Source organism: Scyliorhinus torazame, chromosome 3 (genome assembly GCF_047496885.1).
Source record: "Scyliorhinus torazame isolate Kashiwa2021f chromosome 3, sScyTor2.1, whole genome shotgun sequence".
NCBI classification, from domain to species: Eukaryota; Metazoa; Chordata; class Chondrichthyes; order Carcharhiniformes; family Scyliorhinidae; genus Scyliorhinus; species Scyliorhinus torazame.
Window position 1 is genome coordinate 356,311,862 of NC_092709.1, and position 26,160 is coordinate 356,338,021.

The 26,160-nt window shown below is 48.7% G+C and overlaps 1 protein-coding gene across 4 annotated transcripts in view; it reads right to left on the reverse strand.

The window, feature by feature from the left end:
* The window catches only part of wdr54 (WD repeat domain 54), a 53,149-nt gene that overhangs the window by 25,709 nt on the left and 1,280 nt on the right, over positions 1-26,160 (reverse strand). For 2 of the 4 annotated variants that reach the window (XM_072497793.1, XM_072497792.1), the window contains exons 2-4: positions 25,648-25,873; positions 18,337-18,399; positions 9,360-9,426 (exon numbers count right to left, since the gene is read on the reverse strand). In XM_072497793.1, coding sequence (XP_072353894.1) covers positions 9,360-9,426; positions 18,337-18,399; positions 25,648-25,872 — 355 coding nt within the window. In that variant the 5' untranslated portion in view covers position 25,873. The remainder of the gene's footprint in view (positions 1-9,359; positions 9,427-18,336; positions 18,400-25,647; positions 25,874-26,160) is intronic. The other 2 variants (XM_072497795.1, XM_072497794.1) reach the window with 1 other exon arrangement.

Here is a 26,160-nt window from a genome sequence, read left to right on the forward strand (position 1 = left end):
AGGCCACATCTGGAGTATTGTGTTCAGTTTTGGTCTCCTTACCTGAGAAAGGACATATTGGCACTGGAGGGGGTGCAGAGGAGATTCACTAGGTTGATCCCGGAGTTTAGGGGATTAGATTATGACGAGAGGTTGAGTAGACTGGGACTGTACTCATTGGAGTTCAGAAGGATGCGGGGGGATCTTATTGAAACATATAAAATTATGAAGGGAATAGATAGGATAGATGCGGGCAGGTTGTTTCCACTGGTCGGGGAAAGCAGAACTAGGGGGCATAGCCTCAAAATAAGGGGAGGTAGATTTAGGACGGAGTATAGGAGGAGCTTCTTCACCCAAAGGGTTGTGAATCTCTGGAATTCCTTGCCCAGTGAAGCAGTTGAGGCTCCTTCTTTACATGTTTTAAAGAAAAAGATAGATACCTTTCTAAAGAATAAAGGGATTCGGGGATATGGTGTACGGGCCGGAGAGTGGAGCTGAGTCCACAAAGATCAGCCATGATCTCATTAAATGGCGGAGCAGGCTCGAGGGGCCAGATGGCCTACTCCTGTTCCTAGTTCTTATGTTCTATGATGGAGGGGGAGAATTGAGGGAGAGATGCCCTGATAGAGGGGGATTATTGAGGGAGAGCTGCCGTGATGGAGGTGTGTATGGAGGGAGAGCTGCCCTGATGGAGGGGGAGTATTGAGGGAGAGGTGCTGTGATGGAGGGGTGTATGGAGGGAGAGCTGCCCTGATGGAGGGGGAGTATTGAGGGAGAGCTGCCCTGCTGGAGGGGGAGTATTGAGGGAGAGCTGCCTGATGGAGGGGGAGTATTGAGGGAGATTTGCCCTGATGGAGGGGGAGTATTGAGGAAGATCTGCCCTGATGGAGGGGGAGTATTGAGGGAGAGCTGCCTGATGGAGGGGGAGTATTGAGGGAGATCTGCCCTGATGGAGAGGGAGAGCTGCCTGATGGAGGGGGAGTATTGAGGGAGATCTGCCCTGATGGAGGGGGAGTATTGAGGGAGAACTGCCTGATGGAGAGGGAGTATTGAGGGAGAGCTGCCCTGATGGAGGGGGAGTATTGAGAGAGCTGCCCTGATGGAGGGGGAGTCTTGAGGTAGAGCTGCCCTGATGGAGGGGAGTATTGAGGGAGAGCTGCCCTGATGGAGGGGGAGTATTGAGAGAGAGCTGCCCCTGATGGAGGGGGAGTATTGAGGGAGAGCTGCCCTGATGGAGGGGGAGTATTGAGAGAGAGCTGCCCTGATGGGGGGGTGTATTGAGGGAGAGCTGCCCTGATGGAGGGGGAGTATTGAGGAAGAGCTGCCCTGATGGAGGGGGAGTATTGAGGGAGAGCTGCCCTGATGGAGGGGGTGTATTGAGGGAGAGCTGCCCTGATGGAGGGGGAGTATTGAGGAAGAGCTGCCCTGATGGAGGGGGAGTATTGAGGGAGAGCTGCCCTGATGGAGGGGGAGTATTGAGAGAGAGCTGCCCCTGATGGAGGGGGAGTATTGAGGGAGAGCTGCCCTGATGGAGGGGGAGTATTGAGGGAGATCTGCCCTGATGGAGGGGGAGTATTGAGGTAGAGCTGCCCTGATGGAGGGGGAGTATTGAGAGAGAGCTGCCCTGATGGAGGGGGAGTATTGAGAGAGAACTGCCTGATGGAGGGGGAGTATTGTTGGAGAGCTGCCCTGATGGAGGGGGAGTATTGAGGGAGAGCTGCCCTGATGGAGGGGGAGTATTGAGGGAGAGCTGCCCTGATGGAGGGGGAGTATTGAGGTAGAGCTGCCCTGATGGAGGGGGAGTATTGAGGGAGATCTGCCCTGATAGAGGGGGAGTATTGAGGGAGAGCTGCCCTGATGGAGGGGGAGTATTGAGAGAGAGCTGCCCCTGATGGAGGGTGAGTGTTGAGGGAGAGCTGCCCTGATGGAGGGGGAGTATTGAGGGAGATCTGCCCTGATGGAGGGGGAGTATTGTTGGAGAGCTACCTGATGGAGGGGACGTATTGAGAGAGAACTGCCCTGATGACGGGGCTGTATTGAATGAATACTGCACTGTGGATGTGCTGACTCTCAGCTAGATATAAAACATCCTTTATTTGAAGAAGTGTGCTGGCTAATGTTTACCCTCAGCCAGAATCAGCAAAGTAGAAGTTGTCTATGCCTGAATGTAGCAGAACCTGGGAAACATTCAGGTTTGCGTGATGATGGGCATGGAACACAAGTGCCAGGCGATGATTATCTCCAACAAGGGAAGATTTGACCAATCCCCTTGACATTCAACAACATTGCCATTGCTGAATCCTCCCTCCCACTATTAACATCCTGGCAGGGGACGAGGTTCCCACAACACTGCCTCCCAGACAGTACACTGCGGCCTCAGTAATGCCCCTCCAACAGTGCCGCGTTGACTCAATGCTGCCCTTCTGACAGTGCAGCAATCCCTAATACCGCCCTCTGACAGTGCGGTGCTCCTTCAACACTGCCTCTCTGACAGTGCAGCAATCCCCACTACTGCCCGCATCTATCCTATCGATTCCCTTCATAATTTTATATGTTTCAATAAGATCCCCCCGCATCCTTCTAAACTCCAATGAGTACAGTCCCAGTCTACTCAACCTCTCGTCATAATCTAATCCCCTCAACTCTGGGATCAACCTAGTGAATCTCCTCTGCACTCCCTCCAGTGCCAATATGTCCTTTCTCAGGTAAGGAGACCAAAACTGAACACAATACTCCAGATGCAGCCTCACCAACACCCTATACAATTGCAGCATAACCTCCCTAGTCTTGAACTCCATCCCTTTAGCAATGAAAGACAAAACTCGATTAGCCTTCTTAATCACCTGTTGCACCTGCACACCAACTTTTTGCGACTCGTGCACCAGCACACCCAGGTCCCTCTGCACAGCAGCATGTTTTAACATCTTACCGTTTAATAATAATCCATTCTGCTGTTATTCCTCCCAAAATGGATAGCCTCACACTTGGCAACATTGAATTCCATCTGCCAGACCCTAGCCCATTCACCTAACCTATCCAAATCCTTCTGCAGACTTCCGGTATCCTCTGCCCTTTTTGCTTTACCACTCACCTTAGTGTCGTCTGCAAACTTTGACATATTGCACTTGGTCCCCAACTCCAAATCGTCTATGTAAATTGTGAACAACCGCGGGCCCAACACTGATCCTTGAGGGACCCCACTAGTTACAGGTTGCCAACCAGAGAAACACCCATTTATCCCCACTCTCTGCTTTCTGTTAGTTAACCAATCCTCTACCCATGCTACCACTTTACCCTCAATGCCATGCATCTTTAGTTTATGCAGCAGCCTTTTGTGTGGCACCTTGTCAAAAGCTTTCTGGAAATCCAGATGTACCACATCCATTGGCTCCCCGTTATCTACTGCACTGGTAACGTCCTCAACAAATTCTACCAAATTAGTCAGACACGACCTACCCTTTGTGAACCCATGCTGCGTCTGCCCAATGGGACAATTTCACTCCAGGTGCCCCACTATTTCCTCCTTGATGATAGATTCCAGCATTTTCCCTACAACTGAAGTTATGCTTACCGGCCTATAATTACCCGCTTTCTGCCGACCACCTTTTTTAAACAGTGGTGTCACGTTTGCTACTTTCCAATCCTCTGGGACCACCCCAGAGTCTAGTGAATTTTGATAAATTATCACTATTGCGTTTACAATTTCCCTAGTCATCTCTTTTAACACTCTGGGATGCATCCCATCAGGGCCAGGAGACTTGTCTACCTTTAGCCCCATTAGCTTGCCCAATACTGCCTCCTTAGTGATTACAATCATCTCAAGGTCCTCACCTATCATATCTTTATTTCCATCAGTCACTGGCATGTTATTTGTGTCCTCCACTGTGAAGACTGACCCAAAAAAACCTGTTCAGCTCCTCAGCCATTTTCCCGTCTCCTATTATTAAATCTCCCTTCTCATCTTCCAAAGGACCAATATTTACCTTAGCCACTCTTTTTTGTCTTATATATTTGTAGAAGCTTTTACTATCTGCTTTTATGTTCTGAGCCAGTTTACTTTCATAGTCTACCTTACCCTTCTTTATGGCTTTTTTAGTAGCTTTCTGTTGTCCCCTAAAGACTTCCCAGTCCTCTAGTCTCCCACTAATTTTTGCCACTTTGTATGTTTTTTCCTTCAATTTGATACTCTCCCTCACCTCCTTAGATATCCACGGTCGATTTTTCCCCTTTCTACCGTCTTTCTTTTTTGTCGGTATGAACCTTTTCTGAACACTGTGAAAGATCGCTCGGAAGGTTCTCCACTGTTCCTCAACTGCTTCACCATGAAGTCTTTGCTCCCAGTCTACCTTAGCTAGTTCTTCTCTCATCCCATTGTAATCGCCTTTGTTTAAGCACAAAACACTAGTGTTTGATTTTACCTTGTCATCCTCCAACTGTATTTTAAATTCCACCATATTGTGGTCGCTCCTTCCAAGAGGATCCTGAACTATGAGATCATTAATCAATCCTGCCTCATTACACAGGACCAGATCTAGGACCGCTTGTTCCCTTGTAGGTTCCATTACATACTGTTCAAGGAAATTATCCCGGGCACATTCTATAAACTCCTCCTCAAGGCTGCGTTTACCAACCTGGTTAAACCAATCGCTATGCAGATTAAAATCTCCCATGATAACCGCTGTACCATTTCTACATGCATCCGTTATTTCTTTGCTTATTGCCTTCCCTACCATCCTGTTACTATTTGGTGGCCTATACACTACTCCTATCAGTGACCTTTTCGCCTTACTATTCCTTATTTCCACCCAAATTGATTCAACCTTGTCCTCCATAGCACCAATATCATCCCTTACTATTGCCCGGATGCCATCCTTAAACAACAAAGCTACACCACCCCCCTTACCGTCCATTCTATCCTTTCGTATAGTCTGATACCCATGGATATTTAACTCCCAGTCGTGACCATCTTTTAACCATGTTTCAGTAATGGCCGCTAAATCATAGTCATTCTAGTCTAAAACATAGAACATAGCGCAGTACAGGCCCTTCGGCCCTTGATGTTGCGCCGACCTGTCAAACCACTCTAAACTCCATCTACACTAGGTCAGGTCAGCTCTCTCTCAATACTCCCCCTTCTTCAGGGGCAGCACTCTCTCAATACTCCCCCTCCATCAGGGCATCTCTCCCTCAATACTCCCCCTCCATCAGGGCAGCTCGCCCTCAATACTCCCCCTCCATCAGGGCAGCTTTCTCTCAATACTCCCCCTCCATCAGGGCAGCTCTCCCTCAATACTCCCCCTCCACCAGGGCAGCTCTCCCTCAATACTCCCCCTCCATCAGGGCAGCTTTCTCTCAATACTCCCCCTCCATCAGGGCAGCTCTCCCTCAACACTCCCTCTCCATCAGGGCAGCTCGCCCTCAATACTCCCCCTCCATCAGGGCAGCTCTCTCTCAATACTCCCCCTCCATCAGGGCAGCTCGCCCTCAATACTCCCCCTCCATCAGGGCAGCTCTCTCTCAATACTCCCCCTCCATCAGGGCAGCTCTCTCTCAATACTCCCCCTCCATCAGGGCAGCTTTCTCTCAATACTCCCCCTCCATCAGGGCAGCTCTCTCTCAATACTCCCCCTCCATCAGGGCAGCTCTCCCTCAATACACCCCCTCCATCAGGGCAGCTCTCTCTCAATACTCCCCCTCCATCAGGTCTGCTCTCCCTCAATACTCCCCCTCCATCAGGGCAGCTCTCCCTCAACACTCCCCCTCCATCATGGCAGCTCTCTCTCAATACTCCCCCTCCATCAGGACAGCTCTCCCTCAACACTCACCCTCCATCAGGGTAGCTCTTCCTCAATACTCCCCCTCCCATCAGGGCAGCTCTCCCTCAATACTCCCCCTCCATCAGGGCAGCTCTCCCTCAATACTCCCCCTCCATCAGGTCTGCTCTCCCTCAATACTCCCCCTCCATCAGGGCAGCTCTCCCTCAATACTCCCCCTCCATCAGGTCTGCTCTCCCTCAATACTGCCCCTCCATCAGGGCAGCTCTCCCTCAATACTCCCCCTCCATCAGGGCGGCTCTCCCTCAATACTCCCCCTCCATCAGGGCAGCTCTCCCTCAACACTCACCCTCCATCAGGGTAGCTCTTCATCAATACTCCCCCTCCATCAGGGCAGCTCTCCCTCAATACTCCCCCTCCATCAGGGCAGCTCTCCCTCAATACTCCCCCTCCATCAGGGCAGCTCTCCCTCAATACTCCCCCTCCATCAGGGCGGCTCTCCCTCAATACTCCCCCTCCATCAGGGCAGCTCTCCCTCAGTTCTGTACTTGGAGCCTAGTTTATTTGCTAAGTTTCTGCAGCCGTGATTGAACCCAGGACCTTCTGTCTCGGAGTAAAAAGTTCCACCCAGGCTACAGCTGACACATTGAGAGGGTCGACGATTTCAACATGACTGGAACCCCTTCAAATGACAGGAGAATATTTTAATTTGTGTCAACGCTCCGCTGGATATTAGCAGGAAAAGACAGGTAGGTAAAGATAAACCATTTCCACTGGAGATTCTGAAACTAGGGTTCACAGTCTAAAAATTAGGATTAAGCCGTTCAGGAGAGATGTTGGGAAGAACTTCTTCACTCAAAGGGTGGTAGAGATTTGGAACTCTCTCCCGCAAACAGCAGTTGAAGCTATACAGGTGTTAATTTTAAATCTGAGATAGAATTTTGTTGAGCAAAGATATTGAGGGACATGGGCCAAAGGCAGGTATATGGAGTTAGGTCACAGATCAGCCGTGATCCCCTGGGATAGTGGGACAGGCTCGAAGGGCTGAACGGTCAACTGCTGTTCCTGTGTTTTCACTTCAGCCGAGGATTGGCCAGGCAGTCCCTGGCTGCTGTTATAAGCAGACTTCGCAGGGCCTTTCTTAGGGTCAATACTTTTACAACTCGTCGACGCCCACTCAAAATGGATGGACGTTTACCGGACGTCGTCCACCACTTCACCGAACATCATTGAGAAACTAACCCTAGTGTAGTGTCTCCCGGAGATGCTTGTTACTGATAACGACAAGCCTTTCACCAGTAAAGCATTCTCGAAGCTCACGCGGGTGAATGGAGAGAAACACATTCGGACCGTCCCGCACTACCCTTCGTCACAGAGCTTTAGGAGGGGCCAGAGAGTCCATTGAGACACAATTTCATTGAATGATGGGACAGGCTGGAGGGGCTGAATGGCTTACTCCTGTTCCTCTGTATGGCCCAAATAAGGAGAGTTGTGGCCAAAAGGCTTTCTCCATTGCTCTGTGAGAACTGCAATCCTGCATCAGCAACACTGTTATAAGAACATAAGAACTAGGAGCAGGAGTCGGCCATCTGGCCCCTCGAGCCTGCTCCACCATTCAATGAGATCATGGCTGATCTTTTGTGGACTCAGCTCCACTTTCCGGCCCGAACACCATAACCCTTAATCCCTTTATTCGTCAAAAAACTATCTTTATCTTGAAAACATTTAATGAAGGAGCCTCTACTCCTTCACTGGGCAAGGAATTCCATCGATTCACAACCCTTTGGGTGAAAAAGTTCCTCCTAAGCTCAGTCCTAAATCAACTTCCCCTTATTTTGAGGCTATGCCCCCTAGTTCTGCTTTACTCGCCAGTGGAAACAACTTGTCCGCATCTAGCCTATCTGTTCATGTCACAATTTTATATGTTTCTATAAGATCCCCCCCACATCCTTCTAAATTCCAACGAGTACAGACCTGAAGGGGAGGGTTCAGCAATGATACCTCTTAAAACTGAATCGTTAGCATGAGTAGTTTTACATAAGTTGTTTTATTAAGGATTGTGATGAATTATAGGACTGAGTAATCATTATTAACCATTAAACATGTATTTTTAGGACATAGCAGTAATAAGTACTCAAATGGGATTTAGGATAGCTCATTTGACCAAAGGGACATTACTTCAGACATCTTGGGCGGGATTGTCCCGTACCCGGCGGGACGGGGGTCCCGGCGGGACGGAGTGGCGTGAACCACTCCGGCGTCGGGCTGCCCCAAAGGTGCGGAATCCTCCGCCCCGGAGTGGCTGGCGCCCCGCCGGTAGGCGTGGAAGGCCTTTGGCGCCGCACCAGCCAGGGCCAAAGGGACTCCGCCGGCCGGCGCGGGTCAGCGCTTGCGCGGGAGCGTCAGCGGCTGCTGATGTCATCCCCGTGCATGCGCAGGGGTCACCTATGCGTCGGCCATCGCGGAGGCCTACACGGCCGGCGCGTAGGAAAAGAGTGCCCCCACGGCACAAGCTCGCCCGCGGATCGGTGCGCCCCGATCGCGGGCCAGGCCACCGTGGGAGCAGATCGCCCCGCGCCCCCCCCCCCCCCAGGACCCCGGTGCCCGCCCGCACTGCCAGGTCCTGCCGGTAAGGGACCTAGTCCAATTTACACCGGCGGGACCGGCATAGAATGAGCGGGACTTCGGCCCATCGCGGGTCGGAGAATCGCCGGGGGGGGGGGCGCTGTGAGGGGCCGCCGACCGGCGCGGCGCGATTCCCGCCCCCGCCAATTCTCCGGCGCCAGAGAATTCAGTGGCCGGTAGGGGCAGGATTCACGCCGCCCCCTGGCAATTTTCCGACCAGGTGGGGGGGGGGGGGGGGGTTGGAGAATTCCGCCCTTTCTGTTGTTCTGTTTCTCACAAACAGTAAGCAAGCTGCTGGGATTGTAAGCAGCTGTCAGTATGATAATCAATCATGCGCTGCTTGCGACTCTATTGGACGAAGCTTAAACACTGCTTGCAATTCTATTGGATAAGTTTAAAAGAAGCAGCTTCAGGGATTGGATCGTGTTCAACTGGGGTGGGCTATTGATTTTTGAACGTTGTATAATTACTGTGCCCGTCTCTTTGTTCGGTAGAACAGGCCTTGGCTGATATCCAGTCTGTTCTCCGTGTACACGTAACAAGCTTGATTAAATAGCCATCTTGTCCAGGTTGTGGTGTTTTTGTTTCTCTCTGTACTGAGCTGAGCCACTGGGAATAACCCTACGTGGAAGAACTCAATACACAGGTCTTGAAACCGCTCCTACAAGTCCCAGTCTACTCAACCTGTCCTCGTAATCTAAACCCCTCAACTCTGGGATTTACCTAGTGAATCTCCTCTGCACACCCTCCAGCGCCAGGACGTCCTTTCTCAGGTAAAGAGACCAAAACTGAACACAATACTCCAGGTGTGGCCTCACTAACACCTTATACAATTGCAGCAGAACCTCCCTAGTCTTAAACTCCATCCCTCTAGCAATGAAGGACAAAATTCCATTCGCCTTCTTAATCACCTGTTGCACCTGGAAACCAACTGTCAATAAAACCTTGCAGAGTGTCTCACCAGAACGTTTTCATTGATACCTGTTGATGCTTCTGGGGTATCCAAAGCGTGCCAGTACACCATGATAGAACCATCAGATTCATACATCTGTAAGGACACAAACGGTGAGTGTGCAGGAAACAATTATATTGAACATAGAAACACAGGAGCAGGAGGAGGCCATTCGGCCCTTCGAGCCTGCTCCTCCATACATTATCATGGCTGATCATCCAGCTCAGTAACTTGTTCCTACTTTCCCCCCATATCCTTTAATCCCTTTATCCCAAGTGCTATATCTAACTGATTCTTCAAACATACAATGTTTTGGCCTCAACATCATCTGTGGTAACCAATTCCACAGACCGACCACTCTCTGGGTGAAGAAATGTCTCCTTGTCTCTGTCCTAAATGGTCTATCCCGTATCCTCAAACTGTGACCCCTGATTCTGGACACCCCCACCATCGGGAACATTCTTCCTGCATCTACCCTGCCCAGTCCTGTTAGAATTGTATCGGTTTCTGAGAGATCCCCCCTCATTCTTTTGAACTCCAGCAAATATAATCCTAATCGACTCAATCTCGCCTCATACGTCAGTCCCGCCATCCCAGGAATCAGTCTGGTAAACCTTTTTTAATAATCTTAATTGTCGCCAGTCGGCTTAATTAACACTGCAGTGAAGTTACGGTGAAAAGCTCCTAGTCGCCACATTCCGGCGCCTGTTTGGGTACAAACAAAGAACAATACAGCACTGGAACAGGCCCTTTGGCCCACCAAGCCTGTACCGGTAATGATACCAACCTTTGCCAAAACCCTCAGCACTTACTTGTGCCGTATCCCTCTATACCCATCCTATCCATGTGTTTCTCAAGATGCCTTTTGAACACCGTTAATGTATCTGCTTCCACAACCTCCCCTGGCAACGCGTTCCAGGCACTCACCACCAAAACGAGGCAGAATTCAGAATGTCCAAATTATCTAACAGCAAATCTTTCAGGACTTGTGGGAGGAAACTGGAGCACCCGGAGGAAACCCACGCAAATAGGGGGAGAACGTGCAGACTCCACACAGACAGTGACCCAAGCCGGGAATCAAACCTGGGACCCTGGAGCTGTGAAGCAACAGTGCTACCCACTGTGCTACCGCGCCGCCCACCTCTGCACTCCCTCAAGAACATCCTTCCTCAGATAAGGAGACCAGAACTGCACACAATATTCCAAGTGTGGCCTCATCAAGGCCCTGTATAACTGCAGCAAGACATCCCTGCTCCTGTATTCCAATCCTCTCGCAATGAAGACCAGCATACCATTTGCCTTCTTTACCACCTGCTGCACCTGCATGCTTACCTTCAGTGACTGGTGTACGAGGACACCCAGGTCTCGTTACACATTCCCACTCTCTCCATCTATAGCCATTCAGATAATAGTCTGCCTTCTTGTTTTATTGAGGCCAGACTGACGGGTAAAGAATTCAATAGTGTCATTTGGTGCCGAAACCCGGGACTTCTCCAGACAGTCACCGGCCAGCTGCAAAATCAGAACTAGACTGATGTTGGACAAGGAAAGTGGAAACGGGCCCACAATGTGTGTAGCTGGAAAATGACCACATTGAGTTTCCCCTCTTCTCATGGTCTGATTGGTCTGGTCACTCGTGGTTGGTACGGAAAGATCGTCACGACGAAATCAAAGGTCAGTCTGGGGATTAGAAAATTAAACTGATGGGATATCATAATATTGATTGTTCAGTTTTGGGTTAGTTTTGGAATTGATGGGACATCGGATGATGGTTTAATTCCATGTGTGTGTGTTTTGGAATTAATGGGACATCGGATGATGGTTAAATTCCATGTGTGTGTGTTTTGGAATTGATGGGACATCGGATGATGGTTTAATTCCACGTGTGTGTGTTTCGAATTGATTTAATTCCACGTGTGTGTTTTGGAAACTATAGTTGATTAAGCTAAAATTGTATCCTTGGACTGTAGTGGCGAGAAACGCAGTCTTGAGGACTAGGTAGAGATTATGGGGAATTGCTTGGATAAATTTCAAAACAAAGACGCATCCATAGAACTGGATGCTGCATTTTAGTTAAAGCAGAAATCTCTCAAAGGGTTAACAGCAGCCAAAACTAAAGACTACAGACAGTACTTCTCACTCGGGCCTTGAGATAACAGCAGCAGCCTGTGGTGTAATCGGATACCTTTCCTTTGAGTCAGTGAACTCCAGCAAAGTTACGTTTTGAATTAATTAAAGGAAACCAGTGGGTTTCGCCACCTCTTTGATAAAAGTTAATTATTTTAGCAAGCAATTGATTGAAATTGCCAGAATCTTAAGTTTGAATCACTTGAAATAATGTTTATTTCATTTTATTTGTGAATTAATAGAAACTGAAAGAAACTCACTGACACCATTTTTAAAAGTGTAAATCTGGAGATGACAGTTGACTTTGCTCCGGTATACATCACCGCAGCTAACTGCTCCCTCATTGATAGCAGCCAACACTTTTGTGAATGTAAGAAAAACTTGTTAAAAGAAAAATTGTTAAGATAAAGAATTAATTAAGTTGTAAGTTATACAAGTTTGTGTTAAGCAAATCGTAAATTTAGTTCTGAGTCGAGATCAGAACTAAGCTTGCAGTTTGCAGTAATTCAATTTGAATTTTCAAATATTTTAAGTTTTAAAAGAAAACTGTTAAAACCTTTTTAAATAACTTTGCCAAGTAGCAAAAATTGCCATTGGTTATAAATAGGCAAATAAAAAAAGAGCCAAAGTATGAAAGCTAAAGAGTTAATTGGATTATGAAGATAATATTGTCAAGAGGAGAGGGATAAGATCATGTTATTAAGTTGGCAAGAAAATGCCCTTAAAATCGGGATTCCAATTAGTGAAGGGGGGAACCAGAACACTCTGGAGATCTTGAAAAAGGTGTGCATTAAAAAAAGAACGTGCAAGTAAAGAGAGGGAGACACCTAGCGGGGCAGACTCAAGTAAAAAAAATGGGCTACGTAGTTCAATGGCTGGCCTTGCATTGACAGAGACAGAGGATGAACTAGAGAATTGGACCATGTCGAGCAGAGTCCCGACTGCACCGCTAGCATTGGCTGCACTAATTCCAGAACCACGAGGGTATCATAATTTATATCCAGTCATTGCTCCCCAGATTTAAACCATGCCAGCCTCTCCAGCCCCTTCGATTAATAGTTTGAGTCCTATTTCTGCACCTTCACAGTCTGTTAGAGAAGGGGAGCTCTGTTCCACAAGCCCAGTTAGCTCTAGGACCCGATCTCAGACAATGAGAGAGGGGCCTGATCCTATCCAGAAACAATTACGCAGATCACCTAGACCCCTTAAGACCGATATGGTAGGACAGAAAAGTATGAGAACAATGGGGCTGTTTAGCACAGGGCTAAATCGCTGGTTTTGAAAGCAGACCAAGACAAGCCAGCAGCACGGTTCAATTCCCGTAACAGCCTTCCCGAATAGGCGCCGGAATGTGGCGACTAGGGGCTTTTCACAGTAACTTCATTGAAGCCTACTTGTGACAATAAGCGATTTTCATTTTCATTTCATTCATTCATTTTCAAGAAAGAGGACGGGAATGGTTCTGAGGAGCCGGAGCTCACCCTAGTGGAAGGGAAGGACGTCGAAGTCTTTGAAGAGCCAGAGGAATCTGCTAAAGCGCCCCCTAGTGAGACTCTGAGACAGTTGCCGATTAGGAAAATACTCAACACTGATGCTGCAACAGCAGCAGCCCAGCCCACGATAGACGTTTATTTCCCATGGAGACCCCGTGAGATGAGGCTACTCTGGCTGCAATCCCAGACAGGAAGAAATCTGCTGCTTTCGTGGACTATCTGAGAACTACCATCTCAGTTTATCAAGCTGATTCAAGGGGCCTCTGGGCCCTAGTCCAGCAGCTTTTAACCCCAGCAGAGTACCGCAGACACCTCAACCACTTGAATTATGCTAGCCACGCTGCACTTCAGCAAGCCCATGCCTTGGACGATGATAGACGGGCACAAATCCTGAATGCGTTGAATGCCACATTTCAAAAGCCCATAAACATCTCTGCTATCTTAGACCTCAAACCTAAAAAGACTGAAGAGCCAGAGGAATTTCTGGAACGTTTTAATGAAATCTACCGTGGGCAGTCAGGCGACTTGCTGTACCAAAATGGTCAGAATTCCCCTCAATATTGTGCTATGTTAATGCATTGCCTACCACCTTCCGTGTCTACTGCCGTGAAATGTAATAACATGAATTGGACAGAGAACGACCCTTCCCGAATGGCCAGGGCAGTCAGATTTTATTGGAAGGAGGGTGTAGGCCAGGAAGGAGGCACAGTTACAAAGATTAAGACTGAGTATGTAATGAAAAAGGATGATCTGAGACCCCCAACCAGCGGCAGATATAGAGGGAACAATGCATGTTTTAATGGCGGCCGTGCAGATCACTGGCATCAGGAATGCCCCTTTAAAAGAACAGGCAGCAGAAGGAGACTACCCGACCCAAAGGAGGGGGTACCCACCAAGGGGAGGACAGACGAGGTACACCGACTTCTCCCAGGCAAACCCTTTCCCAACACAAGATTGACTAGCTAATTTAGTCATAAGGACTCTCCACTCGGAAAGGGAACCTATTATTTCTCTGCAGATAGGAGATCAACATCACCCATTTGTAATCGATACCGGAGCAGCCATGTCTTCGGTGCAATGAGAACTTCGACTACCACTATCCGACCACACCCAGCATTTGTCGGGGTTCCAAGGACACGTGTGTGAGTACCCTATTTCTGAACCTGTGACAGTCACTTATGAGAATAAGTCTACAGATCATCAGTTTGTGGTGACTACTGGATTGGACTGTAACTTGTTGGCCTGAGATTTACTGTGTACCTTCCAGCTAAAGCTAGAGTGCGGAGACGAAAGGATAACGATTCAATCATGGAGGATGAGACAACAGTGCTATATTTCTATCACTACCCAGTGGTGGACGTTAGACATTGAACATTCACTGCACCACGTTACCCTGGCCTATGACAGAACCGGACAGAACAGGGAGTTGGAGGACAAATACCGGCCGTTAATTGGGACCGAATGGCCAGTCAAAGTTACAGCCACAGTCACGGGAAAAGCAGGTTCAGCCGATTTTGTTACAACACCACCACATTTATGGCCACAGTCAGCTTCTGTAGGCCCTCATGATACACATCAGGTCCATGACCAGTACCATGCCAAGGATCTGGGGCCTATGGTAAGGAGGGCAGTGGATCATTCGGATCCAACAGAGTACGCACTTCAAGTCACGCCGGACGGCACTGCCATAAAATATTTTGATGTCCCTGAAACGATTAACACTCGACTTCAGCCAACCCACAGCTCTGGGAGAATAGGGGATTCCTTATCTCGGCCGGCACGGAAATATCCCACCAGGGTTTAGTTAATGACCTACTGCAGGCCCTCCTTATGCCCGCGCAGATTTCCGTCATTAAATGCACTGCCCACACAAACGGTAAGACCCCAGTTGCCATTGGTAATGAACGAGCAGATTGTGCAGCGCGGACAGCCGCGCAAATTCAGCAAGTGATGGTGCCTGAAATGTTAAGTCAGACTAAACAATCTGCAATAAATAGGTCTGCCTCTGACAAGCCAATGCCAACCATCCAAGAAGTCATAAGGTTACAGGAGGATGCTCCTGAGAGTGATAAACAAATGTGGAAACGGTTAGGTTGTACATATGATTCTGTTTCCTCTTTATGGACCACGCCAGCACATCAGACTTGTATGTCTGAGGTACTGGCTTTATGGGTCATCGAATGTGTACACTTTGCAACTCATTGTGGGGTGCGGGGGACTAGTGATTTGTTGCTGGACACTTGGTGGCACCCTAAAATGCAGGGGTTGGCCCAGAGTATCAGTAATCGGTGTTTGATTTGTCAGCAATATAACACCTGCAAAGGTATCCCTTGTGGTATGAGGCAAACCCCGTTGCCCAGTGGTCCCTTTGAGACGCTCCAAATGGATTACATTGAGTTGGAAAGGTGTCAATGTTATAAATATGTTTTGGTCATTGTGGATGTGTTCAGCAGATGGGTTGAGGCGTATCCGACTACTGATAATAAAGCTGCTACTGTGGTTAAAGTTCTGATGCGGGAAATCATTCCCCGGTACGGTATACCAGCTCAGTTAAGTTCTGGTAACGGGCCTCCTTTTATCGGACCGATTAACCTGCCTCCCTTCCCCAGTGCTGTTTTACAGGTGTGGAGCATGATGGGGTGGCTACGCACTGCCTGTGTAATCTTCGGCCTCGCATCGCTTGGAGTGACATCGGCGGCGGAAATGGAAAAGGGAAATATCATCTACATCTGTAACCCCAACCAAACTACACGGACATTTCACTTATGCCGAGGTGACGTTCTTCGTTGCCCCCATATAAGAGGACAGGGTATCGACTTGTGGAAGGTCATCAGATTAACGGTCAATGCAGGACTCATGAAGCAATTGCACCAGTCCCGGCGATGGGAAGGGAACATTACATGGACATTGCCTTGTTTTTGGAGTGCATGTAAATTTGATTTTGGATGTGTTAAGATTGGTGCCACAAAGGTAAAGTCAGACCGTGCTGAGAGGGTAGGAAGAGGTTGTGAGAGAGAGAGAGAGGGACTAGAAAAAGGACGGAGCATGTGAAAAGGGGAGTACAACTAGAACGTGGGTTAACAGGCGATATACTTAATTCATTTCGGACCCAGAATGAGGGAAACCTGGGTAACATGAATCTCTTCTACCAGATCTACCACCGCTTGTATGGCCACGGACGGGTTGTCTGCTACCCGAACCCCGCATCGGTGTCTAGGTTATTTTCTGTTTCACCGCTTTGGGGCACTCCCCAAACGGTGGTTCATTGTCAGCGATCCGAGACACTGCCCGAGCAAGTCACTCTTCCTTACGATCCGGGTTCAGCACCACCGGCTATTTGCCTTCCCCTTCCTCGGGATAATTCCCACTCACAGTATGATAGGCTGCAACGGTGGAGGGCGTACATACCTACCCACTTCACTCCCAATAAACTCCCGGTCGTACAAGAATTGTTTCAGCAGTGACGGGTACGGCTGTTTGCTGGTAGAGGTGGAAACGAATATAACATATCTGTTCCCCACCTGTGTGGATAGGAGGTGTCATATCACTCAGGCATCCGGCCACTAAATCTGTTACAACACCACCTGCGTTCCATTGAACACCGGCCTCCAGCTCCTTTGTGGCTGGGCGAATGTCTCTCACATCATTGTTGGGACTAGGGCTTTCCGCATTGCTAGGAGGCCCAAATGGGCGTTCCAAAGCTGGATAAACTGGGCTAATGGGGGATCCCTACCCAACTGATATACTGATTGTGATGCTAGCCTGCACACGGAGCAAGGATACTACTTTTTTTTAATGGCACAGCGACCAATGTTTTGTCACCCCCATTTCCCCGCCAAATTGCTATTGGAATCTAGTCCCTACCACAGTCCTCTGCCCCTCGGCGTGGATGCTGCACAATCAGTTGGCACGCCGGGCAGTCTCAGCTGAATTCTGCGAGAACTGGAAAAAACCTCAGGTTCTCGCACCCAACCGGGCCGGGGCCACTCAGCCGGGTGGGGAATTCTGAGCGTCTTGACACTGGGAGGTGTGGGGGTTCCTTGGCGGTCAGCGATAGGAATACAAAACCTTGGGAGCCCTCGGGGCAATAACCAAGGAATTGTCTCAGCTGCGTTTGTTTGCAATGCAGAACCGGTATGCTCTTGACTATCTTCTGGCCCGAGAGGGTGGGGTGTGCGCCATAGTGCAGGGCAAGTGTATCATGGGAGTTCAAGACCTAACCGCTAAATTTATGGGTTGCATACGGGATCACCTGGACGGAATGCAGGATCCTGGCTCTTGGGGTAACTGGGGATTTGGAGGTTGGAAGGACTGGTTGATAAATATGGCCATGTATTTAGCAGTGGCACTCGGCTGCATCTTTGTGGGCCTGGCCATCCTTAAATGCGTGATGGGTAGAATGCGGGGTGCACTGGAACGGATAGACGCCCCTGGAATCTTGGCCGTTAGGATCCACGAGGGTGCAGCGGATGACGGGGTGCTGCAACAGGAATTGGAAATGCAGCGACAAATCTTCTTAGATGAGAGGCCATAGCTACGGGTTGGACAGATAGGTTATCATGAAATGATAAAAGGAGGGAATGAGGAATTGAACAAACGAAAGTGATATAAAATAGTTAGTTCAAATATTAGTTACAGTAATGTAGATGTGATCAGTCTAATAGCAGTGAGTTCACAAAGGACAAAGGGATTCAGAAAGCATGGCAAGGAAGATGGGGAAAAGGATGCTGGGTAACAAGAGGCCCAGGGTTAAGGAATGCGATGTGAGCCAATCAGGATGTATGGCCAGGTCAGGAGGAGTATAGGATGACCTATGGGAATCGTGTATGTGAAACTTGATACCATTTGAATGTATTTGCAGAGATCTCTTTGTCTCCGACCTCATTTGTTTTGAGGGGTCCAGGAGACAGCTTCTGTGTTCTGAGTCTCTGTGGAGCGAGTCAGACTTGCAAGTTGGTTAGAAATAAATAATACTATACCTACAAAATCCATCTCGAGTTTTATTGAGGCCAGACTGACGGGTAAAGAATTCAATATTGTCAAAGGGGCTGTCTTATGGAGAAACATTAAACAGGTTACCCACAGAATTTCTCACAATCCCTACAGTGCAGAATGAGGCCAGTCGGCCTATCGGGTCTGCTTCGACCCTCCGAAAGAGCACCTTACCTAGGTCCACTACCCACCATATCCCCGTAACTCAACTAGCCTGCGCATCTTTGGACTGTGGGAGGAAACCAGAGCACCCGGGCCCACGCAAGCACGGGGAGAACGTGCAAACTCCACACAGAGTCACCCAAGGCCGGAAATTTTAAAATGAGAATATATTGCACAGATACTAGGCCATACATTCAGGTTTACTCCAACTCCAGCTCTGTGCCTCCATTACCTGAATACCTTTCTGTGACGCCAGTACCAAGAGAATTCGAGAAGGCAACACACACCATGAGGCCTGGACAAAGATAGAAAGGAAAATGGTCAACAATGACTCACAGCTCTGCAAATGTTCTTACAATATGACATATTCAACAGCTGTGTAAATGTTTTTTGCTTCAAACAGCCCTGCTCAGGTGCAACACTCATTAGATACTGAGTAATGCTCCCTCTACACTGTCCCCATCAAACACTCCCAGGACAGGTACAGCACGGTGTTAGATACAGAGTAATGCTCCCTCTACACTGTCCCCATCAAACACTCCCAGGACAGGTACAGCACGGGGCTAGATACAGAGTAAAGCTCCCTCTACACTGCCCCCATCAAACACTCCCAGGAGAGGTACAGCACTGGGTTAGATACAGAGTAAAGCTCCCTCTACACTGTCCCCATCAAACACTCCCAGGACAGGTACAGCACGGGGTTAGATACAGAGTATAGCTCCCTCTACAATGCCCACATCAAACACTCCCAGGACAGGTACAGCATGGGGTTAGATACAGAGCAAAGCTCCCTCTACACTGCCCCCATCAAACACTCCCAGGACAGGTACAGCACGGGGTTAGATACAGATTAAATCTCCCTCTACACTGACCCCATCAAACACTCCCAGGACAGGTACAGCACGGGGTTAGATACAGAGTAAAGCTCCCTCTACATTGTCCCCATCAAACACTCCCAGGGCAGGTACAGCACGGGGTTAGATACAGAGTAAAGCTCCCTCTACAATGCCCACATCAAACACTCCCAGGACAGGTACAGCATGGGGTTAGATACAGAGCAAAGCTCCCTCTACACTGCCCCCGTCAAACACTCCCAGGACAGGTACAGCACGGGGTTAGATACAGATTAAATCTCCCTCTACACTGACCCCATCAAACACTCCCAGGACAGGTACAGCACGGGGTTAGATACAGAGTAAAGCTCCCTCTACATTGTCCCCATCAAACACTCCCAGGACAGGTACAGCACGGGGTTAGATACAGAGTAAAGCTCCCTCGACACTGACCCATCAAACACTCCCAGGACAGGTACAGCATGGGGTTAGATACAGAGTAAAGCTCCCTCTACACTGTCCCCATCAAACACACCCAGGACAGGTACAGCACGGGGTTGGATAGAGTAAAGCTCCCTCTACATTGTCCCCATCAAACACACCCAAGACAGGTACAGCACGGGGTTAGATACAGAGTAAAGCTCCCTCTACACTGTCCCCATCAAACACTCCCAGGATAGGTACAGCACGAGGTTATATACAGAGTAAAGCTCCCTCTACACTGTCCCCATCAAACACTCCCAGGACAGGTACAGCACGGGGTTAGATACAGAGTAAATCTCCCTCTACACTGTCCCATCAAACACACCCAGGACAGGTACAGCACGGGGTTATATACAGAGTAAAGCTCCCTCTACACTGTCCCCATCAAACACTCCCAGGATAGGTACAGCACGGGGTTATATACAGGGTAAACCTCCCTCTACACTGTCACCAAATAAATAAATGCATTTAAAAGGACATAAAGATTGACTTTCATACTATTCTTCACCAAATTGGTTTCTGGTAATATCAAGAACCACCTGATTCATGTGGCATTACAATCATCAGACAGTATTGCAAGCGGTAGAAGCATTCTAATGTAAAGCAATAGTCAGAGAATTTTACAGCACAGAAAGAGGCCCTTCGGCCCATCGTGTCAGTACCAGCCATCAAGCACCTACCAATTCGAATCCCATTTTCCACATTTGGTCCGTAGCTCGAATGCTTGGGCGTTTCAAGTGCTCTTCTAAAAACTTCTGGAATATTGTGAGGGTTCCTGCCTCGACCAGGCAGTGATTTCCACCACCTTCTGGGTGAAAAGGTTCCCCCTCAAATCCCCTCTAAACCTCCTTCCCATTACCTTAACCCTATTCCACCGCCCCCCCCCCCCCCCGGTTACTCTATTAAGGAGAAAAGTTTCTTTCTGATAATTTTATAACCTCAATCAGGTCCTCCTTCAGCCTTCTCTGCTCCAGGGAAAACAACCCCAGTCCATCAAGTCTCACTTCATAACTGAGGCAAAATTCTGCTGAATCTCTTCTGCACTCTCTCTAGTCCAATAACATCCTTCCTATAGTGTGGTGACCAGAACTGCACATAGTACTCTAGCTGTGGCCTAATGAGCCTTTTATACAGCCCCATCATGACCTCCCTGCTCTTATATTCTATGCCTTGGCTAATAAAAGCAAGTATCCCATATACCTTCTTAACACCTTCCAAACCCACAACCGCTACCATCTAGAAGGACAAGAGCAGCAGATACCTGAGAACCCCACCACCTGGAGGTTCCCCTCCAAGTCACTCACCACCCTGACTTGGAAATATATTGCCGTTCCTTCACTGTCGCTGGGTCAAAATCCTGGAACTCCCTCCTCAACAGCACTGTGTGTGTAGCTGCACCTCAGGGACTAAAGAGGAAATGCTGGAAAATCTCAGCAGGTCTGGCAGCATCTGTAGGGAGAGAAAAGAGCCGACGTTTCGAGTCCGATGACTCGTTGTCAAAGCTAACAGACAGAGAAAGAGGGGAATATTTATACTGTGGAGTGAGAATGAAAGATGAGTCATAGCCACAGAAACCCAGGGAAATGGGGTTCTAATGGCCGCAGAAACCAAGGGGAAAGAATGCTAATGGCAGTCCCCAGAGAATAAAAGATGTGAAAGGCCAAACAGCAGGGAAACGAACATCAGAGGGTAAACTGTAGATGTGGGGAGAGGAAAAGGGGGAAGCAAAGAGGAGAAAGGTGAAGGAAAGGTGGATAAGATTGGGGGAGGGGAATTAAATATATATCAAGAAAGAAATGGTAAAAGACAGTTAAAATGAAATGAAAACAAATGGGTCGAGGTGGGGTAGAGCCGATCATCTGAAGTTGTTGAATTTGACGTTGAGACCGGAAGGCTGTAGCGTGCCTAACTGGAAGATGAGATGTTGTTGCTCCAGTTTGCGTTGAGCTTCACTGGAACATTGCAGCAGGCCAAAAACAGACATGTGGGCCTGGGAGCAGGGTCTTTTGTTAAAATGGCAAGCAACAGGAAGGTCAGGGTCCTGAATGCGCACAGACCGAAGATGCTCAGCAAAGCAATCACCCAGTCTGCGTTTGGTCTCCGATATAGAGACAACATTGGGAGCAGCGAATGCAGTAGACCAAATTGGAAGAGATGCAAGTGAAACGCTGCTTAACCTGGAATGAGTGTTTTGGGCTTGGGATGTTAAGCATGGAAGAGGTAAAGCGGCAGGTGTTACACCTACTGCGATTGCATGGGAAGGTGCCATGGGTGAAGGGGAGAGGTACTGGGTATGGTGGAGAAGTGGACTAGATTATCTCGGAGGGAATGGTCTCTGCGGAATGCTGACTGAGGGAGTGATGGGAAGATGTGTTTGGCGGTGGCATCACGCTGGAGTTGGCGAAAATGGCGGAGGATTATGCTTTGCATACGGAGGCTGGTGGGATGAAATGTGAGAACGAGGGGGGACTCTATCCTTGTTCTGGGATGTGGAGATGCCGGCGTTGGACTGGGGTGAGCACAGTACGAAGTCTTACAACACCAGGTTAAAGTCCAACAGGTTTGTTTCGATGTCACTAGCTTTCGGAGCGCTGCTCCTTCCTCAGGTGAATGAAGAGGTCTGTTCCAGAAACACATATATAGACAAATTCAAAGATGCCAAACAATGCTTGGAATGCGAGCATTAGCAAGTGATTAAATCTTTACAGATCCAGAGATGGGGTAACCCCAGGTTAAAGAGGTGTGAATTGTACCAAGCCAGGACAGTTGGTAGGATTTCGCAGGCCAGATGGTGGGGGATGAATGTAATGCGACATGAATCCCAGGTCCCGGTTGAGGCCGCACTCATGTGTGCGGAACTTGGCTATAAGTTTCTGCTCGGCGATTCTGCGTTGTCGCGGGTCCTGAAGGCCGCCTTGGAGAACGCTTACCCGGAGATCAGAGGCTGAATGCCCTTGACTGCTGAAGTGTTCCCCGACTGGAAGGGAACATTCCTGCCTGGTGATTGTTGCGCGATGTCCGTTCATTCATTGTCGCAGCGTCTGCATGGTCTCGCCAATGTACCATGCTTCGGGACATCCTTTCCTGCAGCGTATGAGGTAGACAACGTTGGCCGAGTCGCACGAGTATGTACCGCGTACCTGGTGGGTGGTGTTCTCACGTGTAATAGTGGTATCCATGTCGATGATCTGGCACGTCTTGCAGAGATTGCCATGACAGGGTTGTGTGGTGTCGAGGTCACTGTTCTGAAGACTGGATAGTTTGCTGCAAACAATGGTTCGTTTGAGGTTGCGCGGTTGTTTGAAGGCAAGTAGTGGGGGTGTGGGAATGACCTTGGCAAGATGTTCATCGTCATCAATGACGTGTTGAAGGCTGTGAAGAAGATGACGTAGTTTCTCCGCTCCGGGGAAGTACTGGACGACGAAGGGTATTCTGTCGGATGTGTCCCATGTTTGTCTTCTGAGGAGGTCGGTCTTTATCTTGTTCTGGGAGGGAGGGGGGGGCGAAGGTAGTGGCGCTGGAGAGGACCGCACACTGTTGAGGGCCCTGTCTGTGGCTCTGACTCATCTTTCATTCTCATTCCACATTCTCTTTCGTTTCAGATTCCAGCATCTGCAGTAATTTGCTTTTACACCTCAAGGAACAAAGAACAAAGAAAAGTACAGCACAGGAACAGGCCCTTCGGTCCTCCAAGCCTGTGCCGACCATGCTGCCCGTCTAAACTAGAATCTTCTACACTTCCTGGGTCCATATCCCTCTATTCCCATCCTATTCATTTTTCAGTATTTGTCAGGATGCCCCTTAAACGTCACTATCGTCCCTGCTTCCACCATCTCCTCCGGCAGCGAGTTCCAGGCACCCACTACCCTCTGCGTAAAAAACGTGCCTCGTACATCTCCTCTAAACCTTGCCCCTCGCACCTTAAGCCTATGCCCCCTAGTAATTGACCCCTCTGCCCTGGGAAAAAACCTCTGACTATCCACTCTGTCTATGCCCCTCATAATTTTGTAGACCTCTATCAGGTCTCCCCTCAACCTCCGTCGTTCCAGTGAGAACAAACCGAGTTTATTCAACCGCTCTCATAGCTAATGCCCTCCGTACCAGGCAACATTCTGGTAAATCTCTTCTGCACCCTCTCTAAAGCCTCCACATCCTTCTGGTAGTGTGGCGACCAGAATTGAACACTATACTCCAAGTGTGGCCTAACTAAGTTTCTATACAGCTGCAACATGACTTTCCAATTTTTATACTCAATGCCCCAGCCAATGAAGGCAAGCATGCCGTATGCCTTCTTGACTACCTTCTCCACCTGTGTCGCCCCTTTCAGTGACCTGTGGACCTGTACACCTAGATCTCTCTGACTGTCAATACTCTGGAGGACTGCAGCGGTTCAAGAAGGCAGCTCACCACCACCTTCTGAAGGGCAACTAGGGATGGGAAATAAATGCTGGCCTAACCACCGACGCCCATATTCTGTAATAATGATTTTTAAAAAGAAAACACCTTATCTCTCTATCCTGCTGCCCTCAGGGATCTGTGGACAAGCACATCGAGCATTCCTTTGCCTTGTTTGTCCTCCCTAAGTGCAACACCTCACATTTTTCAGGGTTACATTTGCCACTGTTCTGTTCATCTGACCATCCGTCTATAATCTAAGGCTTTCCTCCTCACTATTTACAACACCACCAATTTCTGTGTCATCTGTGAACTTACTGATCATCCCCCCCCCCCCCCACACATTCACATCTAGATCATTAATACACACTTCAAACGATAATGGACCCAGCACTGATACCTGTGGAACACAATTGGACATTCACAAAACCAACCGACATCCATCATGCCCTGCTTCTTGCTACTCAGCAAATTTTGGATCCAATTTGCCAAATTCCCCTGGATCCTATGAGCTCGAACCTTCTTAGTCTCCTGTGCAGGGCCTCGTCAAAAGTCTTACTGAAGTCCATGCATACTCCTCCCATCAACTGCACTGCCCTCATCTCCACACCTAGTGACCTCTTCGAGAAACTCAACCAAATTTGTGAGACATGATCTCGTCAAACAAAGCTATGCTGACTATCCTTAAATAATCCTTGCCTCTCCAAGTCCAAACTAATTCTGTTCCTTGGAATTTTTTTCAATTGTTTCCCTACCACTGATGTTAGACTCACTGTTCTATAATTACCTGCTTTATTTCCTTACTTCCGTTCTTGAATATTAAAACCAAGTTAGCTGTCCTCCAATCCTCTGGCACCTCCCAGAGAGGATTTGAAAATTAGCCATAGAGCTGCTGTAATCTCCTCCATGGTTTTACACAGCAGCCAGAGACACATCTCATCTGAGCCTGGGGGATTTATACATTTTTAATCCCGGTAGAACTGCTAACACCTCCTCCCTCTCCATGCTAATCTGCACAATTATATCACAGCCCCCCTCACTGCTTTCTATATCTACATCGTCCTTCTCCATAGTGAACACAGATGCAAAATACTCATTTGATACCTCGCCTATGTTTTCAGCTCCACACAAAGGTTGTCACTTTGGCCACCAATGGTTCCTACTCTTGGGGCTGGCTTAGCACAGTGGGCTAAACAGCTGGCTTGTAATGCACAACAAGGCCAGCAGCGTGGGTTCAATTCCCATACCGGCCTCCCCGAACAGGTGCTGGAATGTGGCGACTAGGGGCTTTTCACAGTAACTTCATTGAAGCCTACTTGTGACGATAAGCTATTATTCTTTCCCTGGTCAGCCTCTTGCTCATAATATACATTTTGCCCGCCGGTTTTTTCTCATGCCTCTTCTTTGCTCTCCTGGTTTACTTTGAAATCCCCCCTCCACCCACCCCCCCCCCCCCCGCCCCACACACACATACACACATTCCATACTCCTCCAGGGCATCCATGTTTTGAGACCCCCCGAATCTGCTATAAGCCTCCCGTTTTTTTCCTTATCCAATGCTGTACATCGCTTGAAATCCAGGGTTCTCTGGACCTGTTGGTATCACCCTTCACTTTTAGGGGAATATTTTGGCTTTGTACTGGATTTCCTTTTTAAATGACAAGTGTCAAGACCAAGGGTGAAGGACGCACTGTGCCCCATCTAGGCTGGTGCTGAGATGCATGGAAGGAGTTCACATCATCAGGCTGCCCCTGTGGAAAGCGACAGCCTTCATTAACCCATAGCCCAGTGAACGGCTGGGAGGAGAGAGGATGTAAGGAGCCTGTCCATACCTGCATGATTAAGGAAGTGCCATGCACCATGCCTCCCTCCTTGGACTGCAGCTGCCGATGAGAGAGGTTGAGGCCGTCGGTGGAGGCACTAACCATGTTCACCACACTGCCATGGATGACAGCAAAGTATGTGAGGTTCTTATCAGTGATGGGCAGGATGCTGAGGTTGTTGTAGAAGGCAGAAGCACTGCTCTTAATCTGAATGCTCTTCTCCCTCTTGTACATCCTGCAACAACAAACAATCTTCCATAGGGAAAAGTATACTTGCAGAGGTTTAAATTAGACAAGGAGGCCGATAGGTTCAACTTCTCATGAAAGCCGTTTCGCCATCTTGAACCTGTCTGTCTATGCAGTAACAATATGCTGTTCTCTGATCAAATGACGTCCATATCCTTCATTACCCTTGCCAAATATTTGTAGTCATCAATTTAAGTGGCACCTACTGCTTTTAATGAGTATATGCAGGTGTGGAGATAGCTGGACTGGTTTAGCACACTGGGCTAAATCGCTGGC